This window comes from Lissotriton helveticus, chromosome 6, assembly GCF_964261635.1.
Source record: "Lissotriton helveticus chromosome 6, aLisHel1.1, whole genome shotgun sequence".
Lineage (NCBI taxonomy): Eukaryota > Metazoa > Chordata > Amphibia > Caudata > Salamandridae > Lissotriton > Lissotriton helveticus.
In genome coordinates, this window is record NC_136067.1 from 1,753,217,631 (window position 1) to 1,753,239,783 (window position 22,153).

The 22,153-nt window shown below is 44.1% G+C and overlaps 1 protein-coding gene across 10 annotated transcripts in view; it reads right to left on the reverse strand.

The window, feature by feature from the left end:
• Positions 1 to 22,153, reverse strand: part of GTF2A1L (general transcription factor IIA subunit 1 like) — a 1,231,875-nt gene that overhangs the window by 744,448 nt on the left and 465,274 nt on the right. For all 10 annotated transcript variants that reach the window (XM_078649641.1, XM_078649637.1, XM_078649635.1 and 7 more), the window contains one exon: positions 12,403 to 12,959. In XM_078649641.1, the coding sequence (XP_078505767.1) occupies positions 12,403 to 12,959 (557 nt within the window). The remainder of the gene's footprint in view (positions 1 to 12,402; positions 12,960 to 22,153) is intronic.

The window sequence follows — 22,153 nt, forward strand, 5'->3', positions numbered from 1 at the left end:
GAAGTAAATGATATTTGTATCCATGCCCATTGCTAACAAGAAGTTTCAGAGCTTAGATGTATTTACTCGGTCAAACGCCGAGGATAGATCCATGAAAGCGAAGTGAAGTGTCCCTTTCTTGGCTACTGTGTATTTTTTGTTAAAAGATAGAGGTTGAGGCACTGATCCAAAGTGCCTCTGCCATACCTAAAGCTCTACTGAAGGTTTGACAGGACATCACGTTCAATAATCCATCCAGTTAATTTGCTGAGACCCACTCTCCCCAACACCTTAACCGTAGAATTAATCAATGATATTGGCCTGTAACACTTTGGGTCCCTTCTCTCTCCTTTTTTAAAAACTGGTACAATAATCGATGTGGACCGGGACTTTGGCATTCCTTGTTGGCATACCATATGTAAAACGTTAGCCAATATCTTTGCCCATAAAAGAATATCTACCTTAAAGAGGTCGACAGGGACCCCATCTGGCCCCAGAGCTTTATGGCTTGTAATTTGGGCTATTGCCGCAGCCACTTCTTATTGTGAGAAGTTCAAGCTATATGCAGCAGTAAGACATGCGGGCCCTGTGGTTGCCTGTTCAGGCTGATCACCATACATATGTTTAAAATGAGTAAACCAGAGCTCTTTGGGAATATTGTACTCAACAATGTTGCCCCCAAGACCCGAGAAGAAAGGTCTGTTGATGAAATCCCAGAATTTTACACTATTCTTAATCACGTCAACAGACAACAGTTCGTCCCAGGTTTCTTGTTTAATTTCCAATTTGCATATATGCCGTGCCCGCTTGCACTCTAGCCTTGCCATTGCTATTAAATTTCTATTCTGGGGTGTTTGTTTCGGGGCACATAATAATTTCTGATGGGCAGCTGTGCAATTGTGATCAAACTACCTCTCTTCCTTGTGAATGCAATTTTTATTAGGTAGGGAGAGAGCACTGGCTACCTGCTTACGGATCCTATCAAAAGCTGCAGAAATCACCACTCCCCCTGGGAACTATCTTGACAGATGGCGATCTTGTTCCCTACAATATTTAACAAAAAAAAAACAAAAAAAAAAAGAAGGTCAGGTACCACCTTAGCCCATTTCAATATGCGACAAAGATGCCTAGTTTTTATTATAGAGTCTGAGGCCCTAATCTCCACCACATCTGTAGCCATTAGGCACCCTCTTAAACTGATATGAATAGGATTATGGTCGCTATAATGTGACCATTGCGCAGCATAATACGCGACAAGGGGAATTAGAGTTGTGTTGACAAATATATAGTCAATGGTGGAAAACATACCCCTGCCCTTATAGGAAGGGATGCCCACACCAACTTCTGCCGTTATTGGGAAGGCCACCCAAAGTCAGCTAGAACATCATCTAGATATCCCCCTTGGGAGGAATGTTCGAAGTGAGTGTCTAGGTTACCGCCTGGGCAGAATTCATCAAAGGCCTGGCACTTTTTATTGCACAAATGAATATTAAAATCACCTAGTAAAATAATCGAAAACTGGGTAACTTGCTTCTCCCTATATAGGTCTAAAAAGTGATTTAGGCTGCATAAGTGTTCATTTGTAGATGCATTTTCGAACGAATTATAGAAGTTAAGAACAAGTATCTTCTGGGCATGTGCAGGGTTAATCTCAACCGCTAAACAATTAGCAGACTCTGTGTACAGTTTACGGAGACTGCCCCTCACTTTTAAAGAAATCAATGTTAATAGGCGCCCCTCGAGTAGCCGGCAACCGATGGTTGCGCGGCCTCCATACGTGTACCCGTCCAACCAAATTAAGTTTTCAGACTCCCAAATTTCATATTCCCTCATCAAGCCAAGCCACTCTGGTCATCACACTAGTTCTTGAGACCAGCTAAATTCCAAATAAAAATATTCAAAATTTCTGTTCCTCTTTCTGCTGCCCTTATAGGGTACACAAGCTAGGGGCGGTCTGACTCGGGTGAGTCTGAACCGGTGTAGGGGTATGACTTAATAGTCAATCGTTGGCATATAACTGGCTCAGAGGGGAAATCTATTGGCCAATTCTAATGTGTTCCCTGGTGGTCTAAGACCTGGGACAGCACAAAATGTTGACAGACTTGTAGGGTGGGGAATTTGGTTCTCATTGGGCAAGCTATTCTGTCTTAGCCAGCGCGTGGTACCCAGCTCTATGTGAGTCCTTGCTGGGGGATAACCACGCAGAGATATAGAATTCTCAGCTAGATTTCCCACAGGTGGGCGATAAAAAAAATCCTAGCGGAAGTGCTCTAATCTCACCCAAACCAAAATTACCATGCTCTTTAAACAATAGCTACATTAGCCTGGTTGAAGTTGACGAAGATGCAGTCTCCAAATTGGCTTCACACCCTGTCCAACCCACCGCACTCACATAGCCATAAAAATGTGTGATGCTGCTTTAACCCCACCACCCAGCAACCTTGAGCACCAAAATGTACCTTTGCAAATCAGTTCATCAGGGGTCTCGTTTATGTTATCTTTCAGAAAAGGGACCCCTACTAACACAGCTGACAGGGAGGTAGCCTCCGGGTGCAAGTGGAGCCTGCATTTATGTCTCTGTCCACGTGAAGACTGATTATTCTTTAGTGGAATGCGTCCACTCTAGTGGCCTGTGTTCGACCTCATGGTCACAGGTTTGAATCCCGGCGGGTCCACTCAGCCTTTCATCAATCTGAGGTCGATAACATGAGTACCATTGAGTTGGGTAACAATAAACATCTGTTATTCAGCGCCTTGTGACCATAGCTTGGGTGATACGTGCGCTTTAACAAATACACGTTATGTTATTGAACAAATCCAACAAGGGGTCAGAGGGCAGAGTAACCACAGGATTCTGCAACTTTAACATTTCAGCAGCACTATTAATGACGCCAGCAAATTCTATAATAGCCTTTGTCGCTATTCTAGGAGGTGAAAGTAAATTGTAGGTAGGGGACGTTTGAAGACTAACAGCCCCCCCAAAAGCCCAAATGCCCAAAAACGTCCTGCCTGAGGTTGGCCAAAAGCCTCAAAGCGCTCAACCCCAGCAGTATCTGCAGACTCTTCCTGCAACACTGGGGAAATGGCAACCACAGTGGACTCATCCTCAATTTGGAGAGAAGATGGAGCAGAAGCTTCAGTGGCAATAAACTCCGATGCAGACCGTCGTTGAGACGGCCTTGTATCGTCCATCACTAAGGGTCTCTCCACAGCACAGCGACGAGATGGCAACATAACGATGTCTACTACTAAGGGTGCCTTCGGCGTCACACAGCTTCGAGGTGGTGACAAGTCCCCCTCTGCCGACGCCACCGACATCATAACAGAAAGCCGCACCGGGCTGTTTCCCAACATCGTAGCAACTCCTGGTGGCGAACTAGCTGGCAAACTTCCTATCAGAATGCCTTTCACCTCTGTGAGGCCCAAAGGCACACCACGGAGAGGTGTTGACCCAAAAAAGACTTGTAAAGCTTGGAAGGAAAATGCTACTTACCAGTATGCATCTGTTCTTGGCATGTAGAGCTGCAGATTACTACACTGTGCATTAGATCGCCACCTGGTGTTGGGCTCGGATGATTGCAAGTTGTTGTCGTCTTGGAAGAAGTCTTTTGTAGTCACGCGATAGGTGACTCCTCCCTTGGACGATAGCGCGCATGGGCATCGGCTCCATCCTTAGATTGTTTTTCGCCATGATGGGAAATGATGGAGTTAGTAGATGTAAAGAAAAGATGTCCATGTGTGGGCATCTAAGTAAGATGAAAACTGGAAAAGATACAGGTCCCGGGGAGGCAGGAGGGCGTGTAGTGATCTGCAGCTCTACATGCCAAGGACAGATGCATACTGGTAAGTAGCATTTTCCGTTCGAGGCATATGAGTTGCCGATACTACACTGTGCATCGATTGTGCAGCAGTGTCTCCCCTAGCGGTGGTCACCTGTATCTGTTGCAGTAGTTTGAAAGAGAGTTTTAAGGACAGCTTGGCCTACTGCAGCTTGCTGCTTGGCTTGCACATCAACACAGTAGTGTTTAGTGAAGGTGTGTGTTGTAGACCATGTTGCTGCCTTGCATATGTCTTCTAGGGGGATGTTCCCTAAGAAAGCCATAGAGGCTCCTATTTTGCGTGTGGAGTGCGCTCTAGGAGGAACTGTTAATGTACATTTTGCTCTTTGATAGCATATTTGTATACATTTTACGATCCACCTTGCAATTCCACCCTTAGAGATGGGGCTGCTTTTATGAGGTGGAGAGAAAGATACAAACAATTGATTTGTTTTTCAAAACGATTTAGTCCTATCTATATAGTAGAGAAGAGCTCTTTTAACATCTTGTGTGTGTAGAGCTCTTTCTGCTACCGAGTCAGGGTTTTAGAAAAACACAGGTAACTCTACAGATTGGTTTAAATGAAAAGGAGTAATTACTTTTGGAAGGAAATTGGTATTAGTTCTTAGAACCACTTTGTTACGATGTAGCTGTAAGAATGGTTCTTGTATTGTGAAAGCTCGTATCTCACTAACCCTTCTAAGAGAGGTAATAGCAATAAGGAAGCTGTTTTCCATGTGAGGAATTGCAGTTCACATTTGTGTAAAGGTTCAAAAGGTGGTCCCATGAGTCTTGTAATAACAACATTTAGGTTCCACACTGGAGAAGGTGGTAACCTGGGGGGAATGATTCCTTTTAATCCTTCCATAAATGCTTTAATAGCAGGTACTCTAAAAAGAGACAGATGTCTGTTTTGTAAATATGCTGCAATTGCTGCAAGGTGCAGGCGTATGGATGAATATGCCAAGTTACATCTTTGTAAATGTAAAAGGTAGCAAATGATATTCTGGATAGAAGCATCCAGGGGATCTATTTGGTTATTGTTGCAATAAATGGCAAATATCTTCCATTAGCAGCATAACAAGCTCTTGTAGTAGGTCTCCTGGCCACTTTAATAATGTTCATACAGTCTGGAGGTAGGTTAAAGATAACCAAACTCTAAGAATTCAGGAGCCATATCGCCAGATTCAGTTGATTTGGGTCTGGATGTCTGATGTCTCCATGGTTCTGCGTTAGCAGAGATGGTGTTAGGCGTAACTTTTGGTGTGGAACTAGAGAGATTTCTAGCAGTGTGGTGAACCACGGTTGGCGTGCCCATGTGGGAGCTACCAGGATTAATTTGAGAGACTGTTGTCTGAGCTTGCGTACTACTAGTGGTATTAGTGGTATTGGCGGAAAAGCGTACGCAAATCTGCCTGACCAGTGCATCCATATTGCATTGCCCTTGGACAGCGGGTGTGGAAACCTGGTGGCGAAGGTTGGGCATTTTGCGTTTTCGTGTGTGGCAAACAGATCTATGTCTGGATGCCCCCACTTGTGAAAGAATGGTTGAAGAACTTGCGAATGTAGTTCCCATTCGTGAATTTGTTGTGTCTGCCGACTCAACAGATCTGCTATCTGAATGTGAACTCCTGGAAGTTGCTCTGCTAACAGATATATGTTTTGTGGAATGGCCCATCTCCAAATGTTCTGTGCGAGCTGGGACAGTTGTAGAGAGTGTGTCCCCCCCTGTTTTTGTAAATAATACATAGCTGTCATGTTGTCCGTCCAGATTAAGACAGCTTTGTATTGTACTTGGAATGTTTTGAGTGCTAAGAATATTGCTAGCATCTCTAGATGGTTGATATGGAGCAGTCTTAGTTGATTGGTCCATTGTCCTGGAGTTGTATGATGTAGGAGATGGGCTCCCCATCCTGTGAGAGATGCGTCAGCTGTGAGTACTATTTGTGGAACCGGTTCGACGAACGGCCGCCCCATTGTCAAGTTTTTGGTGTTCCACCACTGCAGAGAGCGATATGTGCGGCTGTCTACCAACACCAGGTCTGTTAGTTACCCTTGAGCCTGGTTCCACTGTTGTGCTAGACATTGCTGTAACGGACGCATCTGCAGTCTTGCATATGGTACTATGAAAATGCAAGATGCCATCATGCCTATCAGTCTCATGAACACTCTGGCTTGCAGAGATTGTTGATGTTGGAAGACTGTGACTAAGGACTGAATGCTCTGTATCCTTGCTGGACTGGGATACGCTAGAGCTGTAGACGTGTTTATTGTACCCCTAGATACTGATGTATATGAGAGGGCTGCAGGTGCGACTTGGTGTAGTTGATTGTGAACCCTAAGTCATGCAATGTTTGATTTTTTTGATGTGTATGTTGAACACACTGATCGAATGACTTGGCTTTTATGAGCCAATCGTCTAGATAAGGGAAGACATGTATTTGTCATCTCCTGATATGTATTGCTACTACTGCTAGGCACTTTGTAAATACTCTTGGTGCTGTTGTAACTCCGAATGGAAGGACTTTGAATTGATAATGTTGTCCTTCCAGTACAAACCTTAGATACTTCCTGTGAGCAGGATGTATAGGAATGTGAAAGTAGGCGTCCTTTAGATCTAGTGTTGTAAGGAAATCGCCTTGTTGCAGCAGTGGGAGCACTTGTTGTAACAGTGGGAGCACTTGTTGTAAAGTGATCATATGAAGATGATCTGATTGTATGTAATGATTGAGGGGCCTAAGGTCGAGAATTGGTCTTAGTGTTCCATCCTTCTTGGGTATTAGAAAATACAGTGAGTAAACCCCTGTTCCTTGGTGTTGAAAAGGAACTATTTCTATTGCGTCCTTTTGAAGAAGTGACAGGACATCTTGTTTGAGCAGAGTAAGGTGTTCTGCAGACATTGGACGCTGCCTGGGTGGTATGTGTGGAGGGGTTGCTGTAAGTTCCAGGCAGTAGCCATACTGGATAATTTGTCTTACCCATTTGTCTGTTGTGATGGAATTCCAGAAAGGTAGGAACTGTGTTAATCTGCCCCCCACAGGAGTGAAATGCTGTTGGGAGAGCCGAGGAAAGTCACTGTTTTGTGGTGGAAGAGGTTTGATTATTGTTGTAACCCAGACCTCTTCCTTTGTTGTTGTTTCCTCTATATCCTCCACTAAAACATCCTTTGTTAGAGGATGTATGTGTGTTATATTTGAAGGATGTTGTATTGTCTGCTCCAGTCTGTTTGGAGCCTCCTCTGTAGAAGGAGCGACTAAAGGAACGTTTAGCTTGTGTGGACTGTAATGCTCCCATAGATTTGGCAGTATCTGTATCCTTCTTCATCTTTTCAAGTGCTGTGTCTACCTCTGGTCCAAACAATTGTTTTTAATTAAATGGTTGATTTAAAATGGTAGTTTGCACTTCCTGTTTAAATCCTGAAATGCGTAGCCACGAATGTCTTCTAAGTAGGACACTAGTGTTGACAGCTCTGGATGCAGTGTCTGCCACATCAAGTGCACACTTGATTGAGGCATTGGAAATTAGCTTGCCTTCTTGTATAAGGTTGTTTGCCTGCGCCTTATATTGGTCAGGTAGATGTTCTAGTAGTTTCTCTAACTGATCATAGTAAGCACTATCATATCTTGAAAGGAGGGCTTGTGTGTTAGCTATACACCATATGTTGGTAGCTTGCGCAGCTATTCTTTTGCCTGAAGCGTCTATTACCTTAGATTCTTTGTCAGGTGGGGGTGCCTCACCTGATGTTTGTGAATTTGCCCTTTTCCTAGCATTTGATACAACCAGTGAACCTAATGGTAGTTGTCCTTTAATGTAGACTGGATCCGCAGGTGCAGGCCTATATTTTTTCTCAATTCTAGGGTTTAGGATCCTAGTACGTACATGGCATTTAAATATCTCTGGAGCGTGTTTGATGACCCCTTTAATCATAGGAAGAATTTGAACAGACCTTTGCGATTGTTCAAATGTGTCTAAAAGAAAATCTTCCTCTGCCTCATCAGAATGCATAGTGACTCCATGGTAAATGGCAGCTCTGTTCAGCAGGTGTCCAAAACTAATGTTATCTTCTGGGGGAGAAGGTTTTGATGGGTATGACTGTGGGTCAGGAATATCTGGTACATCCTGTGGGTTTGGGTACTCCCAGTCTGTATCATCTATAGGGTATGGGAAAGGCTCATCTGGGTCTATCCCTCTCCCTAAACTATACTCATCATCATTTTGAGGTGAGTGTGAAGACAGAAGAGGAGAATGTGGAGGAGAAATCTGTGGTGAATTGTTAAGAGGAACAGGGGCTGAAAGAGAAGGAAGTATAGGAGAAGGGTGCATAGGAAATGTGGTAGAGTCCTTCTTCTTGGCAGTTACTACAGGTGTGGGTGTTGTATCTGCCTTCCTCTTCTTGTGTGGTGTAGTGGATACAGTACCTGTTTTTGGGTCAATGTAGATCTTCTTTGGCAGAGGATCAGGTTGGAAAAGGTCTTCTCCTTGTGGAACCTTTGTCGGCGCCGATTTTTTCGGATCCGAACGAGGTTGCTGCTTGTCTTTAGCCTTAGGAGGTGTTACAGTGTCCTTTGGTGTAGTTTTTGGCACCGAAGGTGTTATTTTCGGTGTGGTAGGCTGTTTCGAGGGCTTGGGCGAATCGGAATCAGGCCTTGTCGGTTTTGATACCGTAGACGATGGCTTTGGAGTGGAAGCTGGTCTCATCGGCTTCGAGGCGCCAGACGCTGGCTTCGCACCTTTGTCTTTAGAAGTCGACGGTTACGGAGCCGAGACTTCTTTCGGTTTCGGTGTCAATGGAGCTAGTGGGATCGGCACGTGCAGCTTGCTCGGTAAGGAGCTGCCGGAAGGTTTACTTATTTTCTTCGGAGCCGGACTCAATGGCGGGGCTTTCGAAATGATTTTTCGGTCGTGAGTGTTGACTTTTGCCTTCAGTTTGGGTGCTGTGTGTGGTGCAGGGGCAGCAGTACTCACAAGCTGACCTGATGGTATGGAGTCCTCTAAGTCGTCTGCCTCTGATACGACGATTTGGAGATCATCGGAATTTTCTTCTGGAACGAGCGGAACCTCCTTGTCGAAGATATCCACCGGTTCCGGAGCTGATCTCTGCATGTCGTGTCGACGGGCTCTCCGATCTCGGATGGTTTTCTTGGATCGAAAGGACGCGCAGGCTGTACAGCTGTTTTCGTCCTGTTCTGGCGATAAGCACAGGTTACAGACCTCGTGGTGGTCACTGCGTGGAAACTTTGCTCCACACACGGGGCTTCTTTTGAATGGCATCCTTTCCATGAGGTGTAGGCCTCACATCGTGTGTAGGCCTCACAGCATGGATAGGCCCAACGGCCCGCGTCGGTGACCGGAATCGAGCTGAGGGAGTCGAAACGATGTTAGTCGATATCGAAGGTAGTTATGTGAAGTTTTAATACGTTTTTGCGCTTCAAAGTACTTGAAAAGTAGATGTCGAGCCGGAGCGGAAAAAGTTCATCCGAACCCAGTGGCGAAAAAAAACAATCTAAGGATGGGGCCGATGCCCATGTGCACTATCGTCCAAGGGAGGAGTCACCTATCTCGTGACTACAAAAGACTTAGTCCAAGAAAACAACAACAGGTAATCATCTGAGCCCAAAACCAGGTGGCGATCTAATTCACAGTGTAGTATCTGCAGCTCATATGCCTCGAACATATACTTCCATTTGGGCCATAGTCGTTCCCTAACCAGGATATGGCAGAAAACTGGGAGTCAACTCCTGCACAACCGCCTCATGTACGGACCGGGAGGAACTGGCAACAGCGCCCGGCCTTCGTGAGGCCAAAGGCCTCATTGACTTCGGTAACTTCGATGCGATTTACCTGGTTTCGACAAGCGACACCCACGGGAACAGCTCCGCAACCTGCCCAGAGCAGGAGCCTCAGAATGGGATGGACATCGGCGCTGCTTGGACTCCAAACAGGACAGCCGAGCCAACAGAAACTTCATCCAACATTCCCATAACGACTTGGGCTTCAGCCACTTACAGGCGTCTCACTCCTCTGAGTTGTGATGCTCGCCCAAGCACCACATACAAATGGTATGTGGATCCGTCACCGACACATGACGCGTACAGGTCTCGCAAGTTTTAAAGCCCAAAGGCATCGGCACACTATTCCAGACGCGAAAGGCATCGAGAAGGCCCAAAAAACAACGAGGTCTGAGGAACTGCTTTTCCTGGATCCACATATCACCACAGAAAAGAAGACAACTGACGTTGGTGTGCCGGAGGGGACTTATATGGCTCCACTGACGTCATATCCTTAGACGCTGTCACTAAAGAGTCGTACAGCGCCGTCCCTAGGTTTGCAGAAGTACTGCTGAAAAATCTCTGGATGCAGACTGGAACCTGGGGAAATTCTAAGTTAAGGAATCTGCGGCTAGATGTCTCTATTAGATAGGCACAAAATAAAATCTGCTTGTACAGCAAACAGAGTTTTAAGTGTTAGATCCTGACAAAGTGGAAATATGCAAACCTTAAAAAAGCATTCCCTCTTCCTCCAGGTCAATGAACCCATATACACAGAACTACTTATACAAGGCATTCTCACGCATTATCGGCTTTCTTTGAGTGTGCGCCCCCAGTCTCTAGAGAATTGTTACTAAATGAAGTATTTGTCCGCTCTCTAAAAGATGCGCTTTTTGCTGACCTCCCCAGGGCCAGTTGCAGGACTTTTTTACCATCAGAGAGCAATTGGGCTCTCAAGATTCAACTCAGTTTGCATACTTCATAACTAGCCTGGCTATTGAATAATTTAATGTTCCCTCTGGGGACTTGCTAGTACATCATGTTTCATCAATTGATCTTACTTAAACAAGAAAATGTCCTCTTTTGATTGTTTTTTATTTTAACCATAAATCTACACGAGTGCATCACAGTAATTTAGAATCTCTTTCAGTACACGGTTACAGTGTTTCACAGAGTGCCTCACTAAGTGTTTCAACCTGCTTATTGTTTGAGCTACTTACTCAATTCTGTAAGCATTTTTTTTCTGTAATGTGTATTGTTCTTCTCTTTATTTTCTTATATGTATAGGTGGTCTTCCTTTTTCAGCCTTAAAAGACCCTAGGTTCACTCACCTTCATAGGGTGAAACACATGTTGGTGAAAACCTCAAACTAGTTTGTTTTAAAGGATTGTGTCTGCACATCTTGAAACAACAAACATCGATTGACTTGAATATATTATAGACACCAAAGAATACATGTGTATAAATAAGATTGGATACAAAACAATGTATCATTGCATTATGATTTAGATTTGAACTTCTTGAGGAATCAAATTCAGTATCAATTCGTAATATTTGTTATATATTTTCATCTTGCCTGTCCCTCAAAATATGCTTTTAATCAATTGGGTCCACCTCACGTAGGGTGAGTGTATATCCAGATGTCAATGGAATACACATTGTTTGTTAAAATACCCCTCACACACCAAAAGGGCCCTTGGTGTCATGCTTCATCATCGGGGTCTTCCTGTCCAGCTGCGGGACAGGGCAATGCTGCGACAAGCGACTACGCTGGAGCACCTTTAGATGGGGGTGCTATGTGAATGGAGTGAGTGTCAGTGAGGTCGAGAGTGATACAAAAAGTGCAGTTAAAAAATACCTGGTCTAGTGGTAAGAAAAAATATTTAATAAACACTGGCTGGTATCACTCCCCCCTTTTGATTTCTCTTACTTGTCCCTCAAAATATGCATATACACCCTCAATTGGTGACCGGTTAGTATCTATGCCAAGTCAGGCCTGACTTGAACGATTAACCTTGAAGATCCAATCCTTGTACCAACCTCCGACGCATTCTGGAAATCATATATGGACCTATATTCTTAAGACTTATACAGCCTCTGTTTTTCTAGGAGGTGTTGATTTTATATTCCTAAAGAGGGTGAAGGTTTTGCCTTATTTTCCTCCAAATGGGCTTTGAATAACCATACCATAAGAAACTATTAATCAAATGTTGTAATAAGGTTACTGTTGGCCTATTTCCTTCCTTTCCTCATATTGCATTTTGTTTGTCTTATACTTTAAAAATCAATCATGTTCAAACAGTTTTTGTAAAAATATTCTGCACTAAAAGGAATTAAGATTGTGAAGAGAGAATGTAACATATTAGGTGGAAAATATAGATATGCAATAGAGAAGATTCTGTTATCAGCAGAAAAACAGGTAATAGGGAGTATTATGTTGGGGAGTCCTACTGTTGGGGACTGGTGGTAGGTGTGGGGCCAGGTGCATTGAGATGTACCTCTACACTTGGATCTTTCCTTTTATACATCTTTTTCAAAAGGGTAATTCCACTTTTGATGTGGCATAGGTAAAGGCTAAAGGGCGACCTATGTGTAACAGAACAAAGTAAATATTAGGAGGCTGGGTGTCGAAAAATATAGATGCGCAGATAGAAGGATGCAACATAATACCGGTAAACTAAAATACTTCATGCCAGATCAATATATTCAAGCATAGGCAAGATAAAAAAAAGCACTTCAATAAATATAGGTTTCTTGTTTCGGTTCATACCAATTACATTTGATGAGCATCACGTTTCACAATGCCTGTTAGCACCATATTCACAAATTAGCCATACCTCTTCTGCTGGCAGAGATGAGATGCTTTGCCTGTTCAGAGATCCACTTTCACCTATTACTATCAACTCAACAGTATTATCAGGTGCTTCATTTAAGTGCTCTTGGATGGATTCACATGGACTACTTATACCATTACTTTCCGGTACAGTTTCACCACCCAAAGACAATTCAGGCAGTTTAGACAGTGCTGGGTGGGCATTCAAAAGACTGGGTTCTTCCAATGCACAATTCTCTTTGCCAAGATTCACATTCATTGGATTATGTAGCTTAAAACCAGGATATTGGTGCTTGAGTTGATCAACTGTTGAATTTTCTAAAATACGGTCATTTGCTATGTCTTTCTGCGGCTGAAACTGTAGGTCATTAGCTAAGCGGTGGAAAGGTTCCTGTTGCAGTGGCTTTCGTGGCCCAAGTTCAGAAGTAGAATTTGGCTGTGTAACAGCAGTCTGAAAAGAGGATGCTCCCAGATGTTGAAATAATTGCTGGTGCTGCAGAATTCTTGGACCTCCTGGAGTTTGGGTCACCATTACTGGCACATTTACCTTATACATGTGTCCTAAAACGAAAACAATTACAGCTGAAAACATAAAAACTCATTTCAAACAAAGGCAATTAAATCAAACGTAATGGATATCGACAATTTTTTAAAGGTATTTGAGAAGATGCACTGTAAAGATTACTTTCCAGAGTCTTTCAAATAGGGTCTAACAATGTGATCATGAGAGGCTCTAACTCGAATCCTGACAATGCATAAGCAATGCCAGTAGTGACTAAAAGAATAGAATAACAATGTGGGATAAATGATTACGCTGAAAAAGTAATCACTGATAGCACTTTGCAGATGTAAAATAGTCCCTCTTCATTGCAATCAAAGAATTCACAAGGAGGGACACTGATAGACAAAATAACAAATATCAAGTGTTTGGGAAACAGCTAGAACCGTCTCTTACCTAGACAACCTACTGGTCTGGTGGAGTAGGCAGAGCAGTAGGTAGGAAGGTGATGCAAACAGTTAACCTGCAGGCTGCAAGAGTCACCATCAAGGTAAATTGATAATTTTACAAAATGTGAGCTCATAACATCTGGGTAGATTTTACATCAACAGAAAAGAAAATTTTTAGTATCATGCTGATGTACCACCACCAAAAAAGTTCAAGACCTTAGACTTATCTTCTTCTTACTTCTGAAAATATATATAAAAAACACTGGTACTCTCAAAAAGAGGTGTCCTGTAGCAAAGATCCAAAAGGTGAGCAAAAGGAAATTAGGACTGTTGAAAAAGCCAGGTTTTCAAGTATTTTGTTAACGCAGAGTTATTGGATACAGATCTCAAGAATAGAGTGAGAAAAGTCCACAGCTTGGCAGTGCAATAGCGGAAGGAGTGGCCCTCAATTCAGCTTCTCTCAAGCTTCAGTACCTGTAGATAATAGAGCCAGAGGAGTTCATAGCACATGCTGGCCTATAAAGGCAAGACTTTACTGGATAGATAAATCGGACCAATGCCCTTGATGGCTTTGTAGACCAGGCAGAGAGCTTTGAAAGCGCATATCGGATGAACTGGCAGCCTGTGTAACATATGGAAGAAACGTCTAACAGTTGTCCTCAAAAAAGTATTAAGGATTTCATGAGTCATCACATTTTGGTCTACCCGCAATCTCTTCAGAAGAAAAGCAGGAAGGCCCAAGTATAGGGAGTTGGCATCATTCAATTTTGAAGAGAGCAAGGCCTGACCATTTAGTTTGCATACAGTCACAGGCAGATTGGAAATATTTTACAGATGGATCGCAGTAATGCAAAACATTTGACCTAAAGTACTGTAATTTGCAGGGTAAAGGAAAGGCTGGAGCTAAACAATATACCCACATTTCTACTACAGAGCTTAAGAGTGGAAAGGGGTCCCAGATCCTTAGGACACCAATTTGTGCTCCAATTAGGACAGTTTTCCGAATTCAGATGAACAAGTGGGTGTTCATCAATTTCATTACTGCCCTCATGCGTGCAGGGAAACAGCTTTGAGTTTCTCCCAGATGTAAACAACATTTCACAGTGGCTAAATAGACATTAAACATTGTTGGACTAATTGATGAACCCTGAGGTACACTGCAGGAGAAAATAAAATTGCCCGTTTTAAATGGCATTAAAAAAGACAAAATTTGATCTTTCGTATAAGAAAGGTTTAATCTTGTCAAGAGATGGGTCAAATACTCCAATAAAAAGGAATAGGGAAGGTGCACAACACAATATGAGACAATGAATATTAATTCAAAAGTTTTGATGGGTAGGGTGCTCCCTCAGGTAACGTATCCGTCCTAGTACGTCATCCAGTAATGACAAATTCGTGCACACAGAGTATGAATGCATCCCTGAATGGGGCACACCGTGGGTTCTTCTAAAGAAGACTCCTTGAAATCAAATTTTATAGTGGTTGCTTTTGTTTATTTTTCAAAAGGTAACGTTTCTTGATATTTTCATCATATCAAAAATTAAGCTTTTTATGCTGAATTATGATCTCTGATAGGCATTTCCTTAATGCTCCGATGCATTTCGGGCACCAAAGCCCTTTTTCTAGGAGCTCTAAAAAACCAAAAGGATATAGCAATGAGTCTTATGTGATGACAAAACACGTCACAATTTCATTAACAAGACAATACTGGCAAAAAAGCTTCATTTTTGATATGATGAAAATATCAAGAAACATTACCTTTTGAAAAATAAACAAAAGCAACCACTATAAAATTTGATTTCAAGGAGTCTTCTTTAGAAGAACCCACGGTGTGCCCCATTCAGGGATGCATTCATACTCTATGTGTGCACGAATTTGTCAAATACTCCAATAGTTATTAGCTGCTGAATAAGTACTGAATGTGAAATCATGTCAAACGTTGCAAGGCAGAACAACCAACCCAGTACAAGATGCCTCAAAAGTCCTCAACTATAGCGAGAAAAACTTTCTCCTGACTTATGGGCTTACCCCATGTTGGTCCCACATTTTTTTTGGGGAGGAACGTATTTCCCCTGAGGCGGGGGTGATTGCGTCCCCCCCTGTCCCCACCCCAGGAGAAAACACACATTTCCCAAACATATAAAAGAGTTGGTTGGCCCTGAAGGAATGGGTTGGCTCCCTTTGTCCCCCTCACCCTCTTTTTTTTGAGTGTTTATTTTTATAAATATGCTTTCCACTTGTGGGGCGATTGCGGCCCATGGGAAAACAAATTTATAAAAAAAAGCCACATTGCACACATGTAACAATTAAACTGCATAATTTGCCTTTTCTTGCTGCATAATGTAGTCAACCTTGTTGCATAATTGGATGCTCCCCCACAGCATAATTACAATGACCATGTTGAAAGCATTGTATTTTACCATGTAGGACGCCTGCACTCAAAGTTTCAGTGTAAGTAAGTTAATGTGCATTTCTGGAATTCAAAAGTAGATTTTTGGCATTGGGATATTAGTTTTATACTGGCAAAGGCCCAGCAGCTCCAACAACTATAACGTTTTTCATAAGCCATGACAAAGGTATACTGGGGTTTTGAGTATGTGGCATGGTGAAGTAATTCTGTGTCATTTTTAGGGCTCGCCCCTTTTCTATTTCGCAGAAATAGAAAACAGGGGTGAGCCCTTATGTCGCTGATCTGCTTCTTTCCCCAAAGGCTCTATTCAGGCAGCCGATTGGCTCTCTTCAAGCCGGATTCCCAACAGTTCACGAGAAATAGAATCACGTGACAAGCTCCTCGTGGACGAGCTTGCACGATCCTTCCCCCTGCCAGCAGCATTTGGCACATCAAAGGCTTCGCTGCCACATCCACAATTGAAGCTACGATCAAAGGCTTCCGCTGCCCCGCCCCCCGCCGTCACTTATTCAGGGCCGCAGGCCCTGCCTCGCTTCCCGGCTCTGTTGTAACCACAGTGCGCACTAATGAAATGCACCTCGAGAGTCACAGTTAGTTCTTTGTCCTCCATTTGCTTCAAGCACCTAAATAAAGTATTTCTTGTTCAAAAACGGCTAATATGAACAAACACCACTCAGCCATGCAACGCCAATCTCACCCACGCAGCTCTACTCACCCACGCAGCGCCACACTCACCCATGAAGCGCTACTCACCCATGCAGCTTCACTCTCACCCACGCAACCCCACTCAGCCACGCAACGCCACTCATTCACAAAACGCCACTCACTCACACAACCCAACTCATACAGCGCAACTCTCACCCACGCAGCACAATTCTCACCTACGCAGCGCAAATCACACCCACGCAAGTCCACTCACCCACGCTTCTTTCCCCAAAGGCTCTATTCAGGCAGCTGATTGGCTCTCTTCAAGCCGGATTCCAAAAAGTTCACGAGAAATAGAATCACGTGACAAGCGCCTCGTGGGCGAGCTTGCACGATCCTTCCCCCTGCCAGCAGCATTTGGCACATCAAAGGCTTCGCTGCCACATCCACAATTGAAGCTACGATCAAAGGCTTCCGCTGCCCCGCCCCCCGCCGTCACTTATTCAGGGCTGCAGGTCCTGCCTCGCTTCCCGGCTCTGCTGTAACCACATGCTACTGGACTCCCGTCACTTATTCAGGGCCGCAGGCCCTGCCTCGCTTAATCCGTGCACCCTTTTATTGCCTCGATTCCCGGCTCTGCTGTAACCACAGTGCGCACTAATGAAATGCACCTCGAGAGTCACAGTTAGTTCTTTGTCCTCCATTTGCTTCAAGCACCTAAATAAAGTATTTCTTGTTCAAAAACGGCTAATATGAACAAACGCCACTCAGCCATGCAACGCCAATCTCACCCACGCAGCTCTACTCACCCATGAAGCGCTACTCACCCATGCAACTTCACTCTCACCCACGCAACGCCACTCACCCACGCAACGCCACTCAGCCACGCAACGCCACTCAGCCACGCAACGCCACTCAGCCACGCAGTGCCACTCTTAACCACAAGCATGTCTGTGTACTCCCTCCAGCTGCACCCCAGCATATCCGTGTACTCTTCATCACACACGCATGCAAATTTGCAACCCCACTCACCCACGCAACGCCACTCACACACGCAACGCCACTCACCCACGCAACGCCACTCATTCACAAAACGCCACTCACTCACGCAATGCAACTCATACAGCGCAACTCTCACCCACGCAGCCCAATTCTCACCTACGCAGCGCAAATCACACCCACGCAAGTCCACTCACCCACGCAACGCCACTCATCCATGCAACGCCAATCTCACCCACGCAGCTCTACTCACCCACGCAGCGCCACACTCACCCATGAAGCGCTACTCACCCATGAAGCGCTACTCACTTATGCAGCTTCACTCTCACCCACGCAACGCCACTCACCCATGCAACGCCACTCAGCCACGCAACGCCACTCATTCACAAAACACCACTCACTCACGCAATGCAACTCATACAGCGCAACTCTCACCCATGCAGCCTAATTCTCACCTACGCAGCGCAAATCACACCCACGCAAGTCCACTCACCCACGCAACGCCCAGCCAGTTAACGCAAATCACCCACGCAACGCCACTCACCCATGCAATATGTGCAACAATTCAACAACATATTAAAATATGTTCTCTCAATTTTCATAATTTTAATAAAAATTCAATTTTTTTTTAATCTTTCACTTCTGTTCTTGTATTTTCATCACTATAAAAAACAATAAACTTAATAAAAAAAATTGAAAAAGTTTACGCTATTGCCATTATATATTACAAATTCATGACTTTAACTTAAATATTGGGGGAAAAAATGTAATTTTAATATTAATACATCAAAGTCATGTAAAGACAACACATTTTGCATTACAAATGCTATAGGTGTCACATTTCCACTAATTAACACTATTAGCATTGTAAATGCCAAAGTTAGAATTTTCCACAAGTTAAAATAAAAAAATAAAAAAAAAAATTGTCATTTACAATACTAATCCCTCAAACTTTACTAATGCGAGCCCTATTGCATTGCAAATGCTTGTTGTAATTTCTTTTGGTGTTTTGGATAACCTACAGATTCAGAGAACCAGATAAGTAATTTTGTATTTATATATTGTTGCACACATCTCACACGCACACACCCACTGACTAAATTAAAACAATACTTCGGCCTTCTATGTAGGACAGTGTTTTAGAAGGAAGGCTTTAGTAAGTCAGTAGAGATGAAGCCTCGATGGATGACTGCTGCCCAGGGCCTAACTCGGGTTATGGAGGACAGTAATGAGGCAGGATCAGAGAATGAGGCAGGATTAGGGAATGAGACAGGAGATATTGAGACAGCATCTGAGGGAGAGGAAAATGGAGAAGAATTTGGAACAGATTTTTCAGTCTGCAGAGTTCCATCCGACGTTTTGTCTGGGGACATGATGATGGCAGTTGTACTGTCCCTTCACAAGCACAGTATGTGCAGCAGAGTGTCCATACCAAGGTAGACCAACCCAGAGAGCGGGCAAGTGTGGGGGCAAACACAGACGGAGTGCTCTCTTGGCAGCCCGCCTATTTAGTTCAGCCACAAATGCTGCCGCTCACTGGGGATGAGGGATGTAAAGTCGATACAACCGATTTTTTGCCAATTGACTAGGTCCATCTCATTTCAGACGTTGACTTCTTTGAGCAATTTGTGCAGCAAATACATTTGCTTGCCTAACAAGTTCTGAGGGAGCATGAAGGCACACTAGGGCTTCACTCTAAGGCACCCCAGTGGACTCCCACTTGAGGAGTTGAAGATATTTTTGGGCCTTACGCTCAAAATGGGGTTTGTGCACAAACCAAGCTTGTAGTCCTACTGGTCTACTCGCACGGCTTGGCTAACCCCCATCTTCGCACCATACATGAGCAGAGATCGTTTTTTGCTATTGTAGTGTATGTTGCACTTTCAATGACAATTCTGCAGCAATGCCCTCGGACCATCCAGATCATTACATGTTTTTCAAATTTTGGCCTGTCGTGGAACATTTATCTGCCAGGTTTCCAGAGATATATATACTCTTGGAAAGAATACAGTGATTGAGGAGTCCTTTGTGGCTGCTGTTCAAGCAGTACATTGTGAGCAAATGAGCTCACTATGGCATTACGTTGTACATGCTGTGTGAGAGATCTAGTGGCTATGTGTACAGCTTGAGGGTGTATACAGGGAAGGACTCCACTCTAAACCCTGTAGGTTGCCCTTCCACTCTAGGAGTCACAGTAAAGAGTATAGCAGCTTATCGGCCCACTATATATTACAACTTTAGTATGGGAGTAGAGCTGTTCAGTGAACTGTACAAAGCTGGCACTGTGGCATGCAGTACAGTTTGTTGTTGTGGCAAAGGATTCCCACAGGAGGCTGCGTTACATTACAACAAACTGCTAGTCACCAGTGATGGAACTTAGAAACCTGGGAGTGTGGTTAGATCACACTCTGTTTTACGACCCATACTAAGAGAGTGGCGGCATGCTGTTTTGGTGTCCTGCGTGGGCTAAGGCCGGTGCTCAAATTTTTTGATACTCCGACAAGACAGTTGGTCATTCAAGCGACGATTATCTCCCGGCTGGATTATGCCAGCTCGCTCCTGCTGGGAGTAAACCAATCTGAGATCGTTCGCCTACAGCGCGTACAGAACGCGGCTGCGAGAGCAGTGGTGGGTCTGCCTAGGTTTTGTCCCACTTCTAATACTTTGCGGTCCCTACATTGGCTACCGATCAAGAGCCAAATTCATTTTAAGGCCCTTAGTCTTGTTTTCAAAATCTTAAAAGGATCGGCACCTGAGATTCTTAATAATCTCGTATCCGTCTATGTCCCGACTCGCTCCCTCAGATCTCTCGGGCAATACCTTGCGGTTGTTCCGCGTTTCAGGCTTAGCCGGATGGGCGGTCGTTCTTTCCGGGTGAGAGCTGCGACCCTCTGGAACGCTCTCCCTTTAGAAATCCGCCTGTTAGAGGATCTATTAGTATTTCGTAGGGCCGTGAAAACTTATCTGTTTTAATTCACCTCTTATTCACTTTTCTGTTCCCTTTAGCGTTGTGTTATGTTCACCATTCCCTGCGCCAGGACGCTCCTTAGCTGGAGCATCTGTGCGCAAAATAAATGATATTAACATAACATAACATAACATAACATAGTAGTCAAGTTCTCAAACAAGTGTGAGGTGCATGTGTTCATGAAAAGATCACTTCCTCCCTCATGGTTTGGGTTCAGATGGGCAAAGTTCAGAAGCCCATTTTTATACTTGATTCCAAGTAAATGGAGATGTTTAGTGTGGTGTAACTTGCATTGACTTTGTTCACCTTCCCATGTTGGTGTACAAAAGTTGAAAGTGTGTACAGGGCTAACATTAGTCATTTATTAAAATTTTGGAAATTTCTGTAATCTGTTGTAATTCACAAAGAAACAATTATTCCCATATGTCTCCACATAAAAACGGAACCCAATTTTGATGGATGGCCCTCGCACGCACAATTGGGAAATGCTAAAAACACACAGACACATCTATATTTATGCAGTGAAAACAGAACTTTTTTTGCAATGTGGGTAGCTATGGATACTTGGCCCTAGCTAAGCCAGAAATTAGGCAAACCTACCCATTTTTGAAAGCTAGACAGTCAAGGGAGTCCAGGGGAACGTAACGTGTGTGGCTCTCACCAGAAGCCCTTGCAAATGTCAAACTTTGATAAGAAACATATTCCCCTGCCATTTCTGTGACGGAAAGAACTGGAATCTGTGGGGAGCCACAGGTTTCTTACTACCCTGAGTTCCTACATGTCTCCCAATAATAACAGTACCTCACTTGTGTGGATGGGCCAAAAAGCAACAACACAAATGCCATTAAATCTCTTCATTGAGAAGGAATAGGGGTAGATGCTGTATTTGGGGCTGTGCTGTGGCGACACCCATGCAAACCTACAAAACACAGACATTTTTGAAAACTAGACAACCAGAGGAGTCTAGGGTGGTGTGCCTTGCTTGGCTCCCACAAGCTTTTCATCCACAATGGTCTGCAATCCTTGAATTCTGCTTGATTCACATATTTCCCTTCCGTTTCTGTAATGGAAACTTCCAGAATCCCCAGGAACCTACAATATTTTTACCACTCTGCATTACCCCACTTGTGCAGATATAAATGCACTTCACTTGTTCCTAGTGCCTGCAACAGGAACTGCTCAAAGCAAGGTCAATAGGAGCCCTCACCAGAGGATTCCCACTTACCTTGGTTAATCACTGTCCGGAGTGGCCCATGAGGTAATGTGACACTGCTAAACCAGACTCCTCAGTATGCTGCAGCAGCAACTGCTGGACTTTCTTCTCCACAGGACTGAGGTACAGTGATGGGCCACCCTATGGCCGTAAAAACCTCAATGCACTCCTTCCTCCACTTTTTCATCTACCGCTGCAGCCATGGGGAGTACGGTCTAACCCCAGGACCCATCTGCCACTAGGATAAACTAGCTGTAGACACCTCCTGTGCCTCAGTGGAGGCAAATATAGACTCTGTGGCAGTGGATCTAGGTCTCCTCCAACACAATTAAAAGAAACGCAGGGGTACTGACAAGAAAAATCTTCCACCTGGGGGTTCAAATGTAAGGAATCTGCAGCTAGATGTCTCGATTGAATACAATATTCAGGTAGAAAGCAGACACTGTCATTGTTCTTCTCTCTGGATGTGTTTGCCCGGCGACTCGTTATGGCTGGTGGTGGCTAGGGTGCTTCACTATAAGAATAGGGATGCCGTCCTCCGGGCAGCCTGGCAAGTGACCCCCCATAGACCT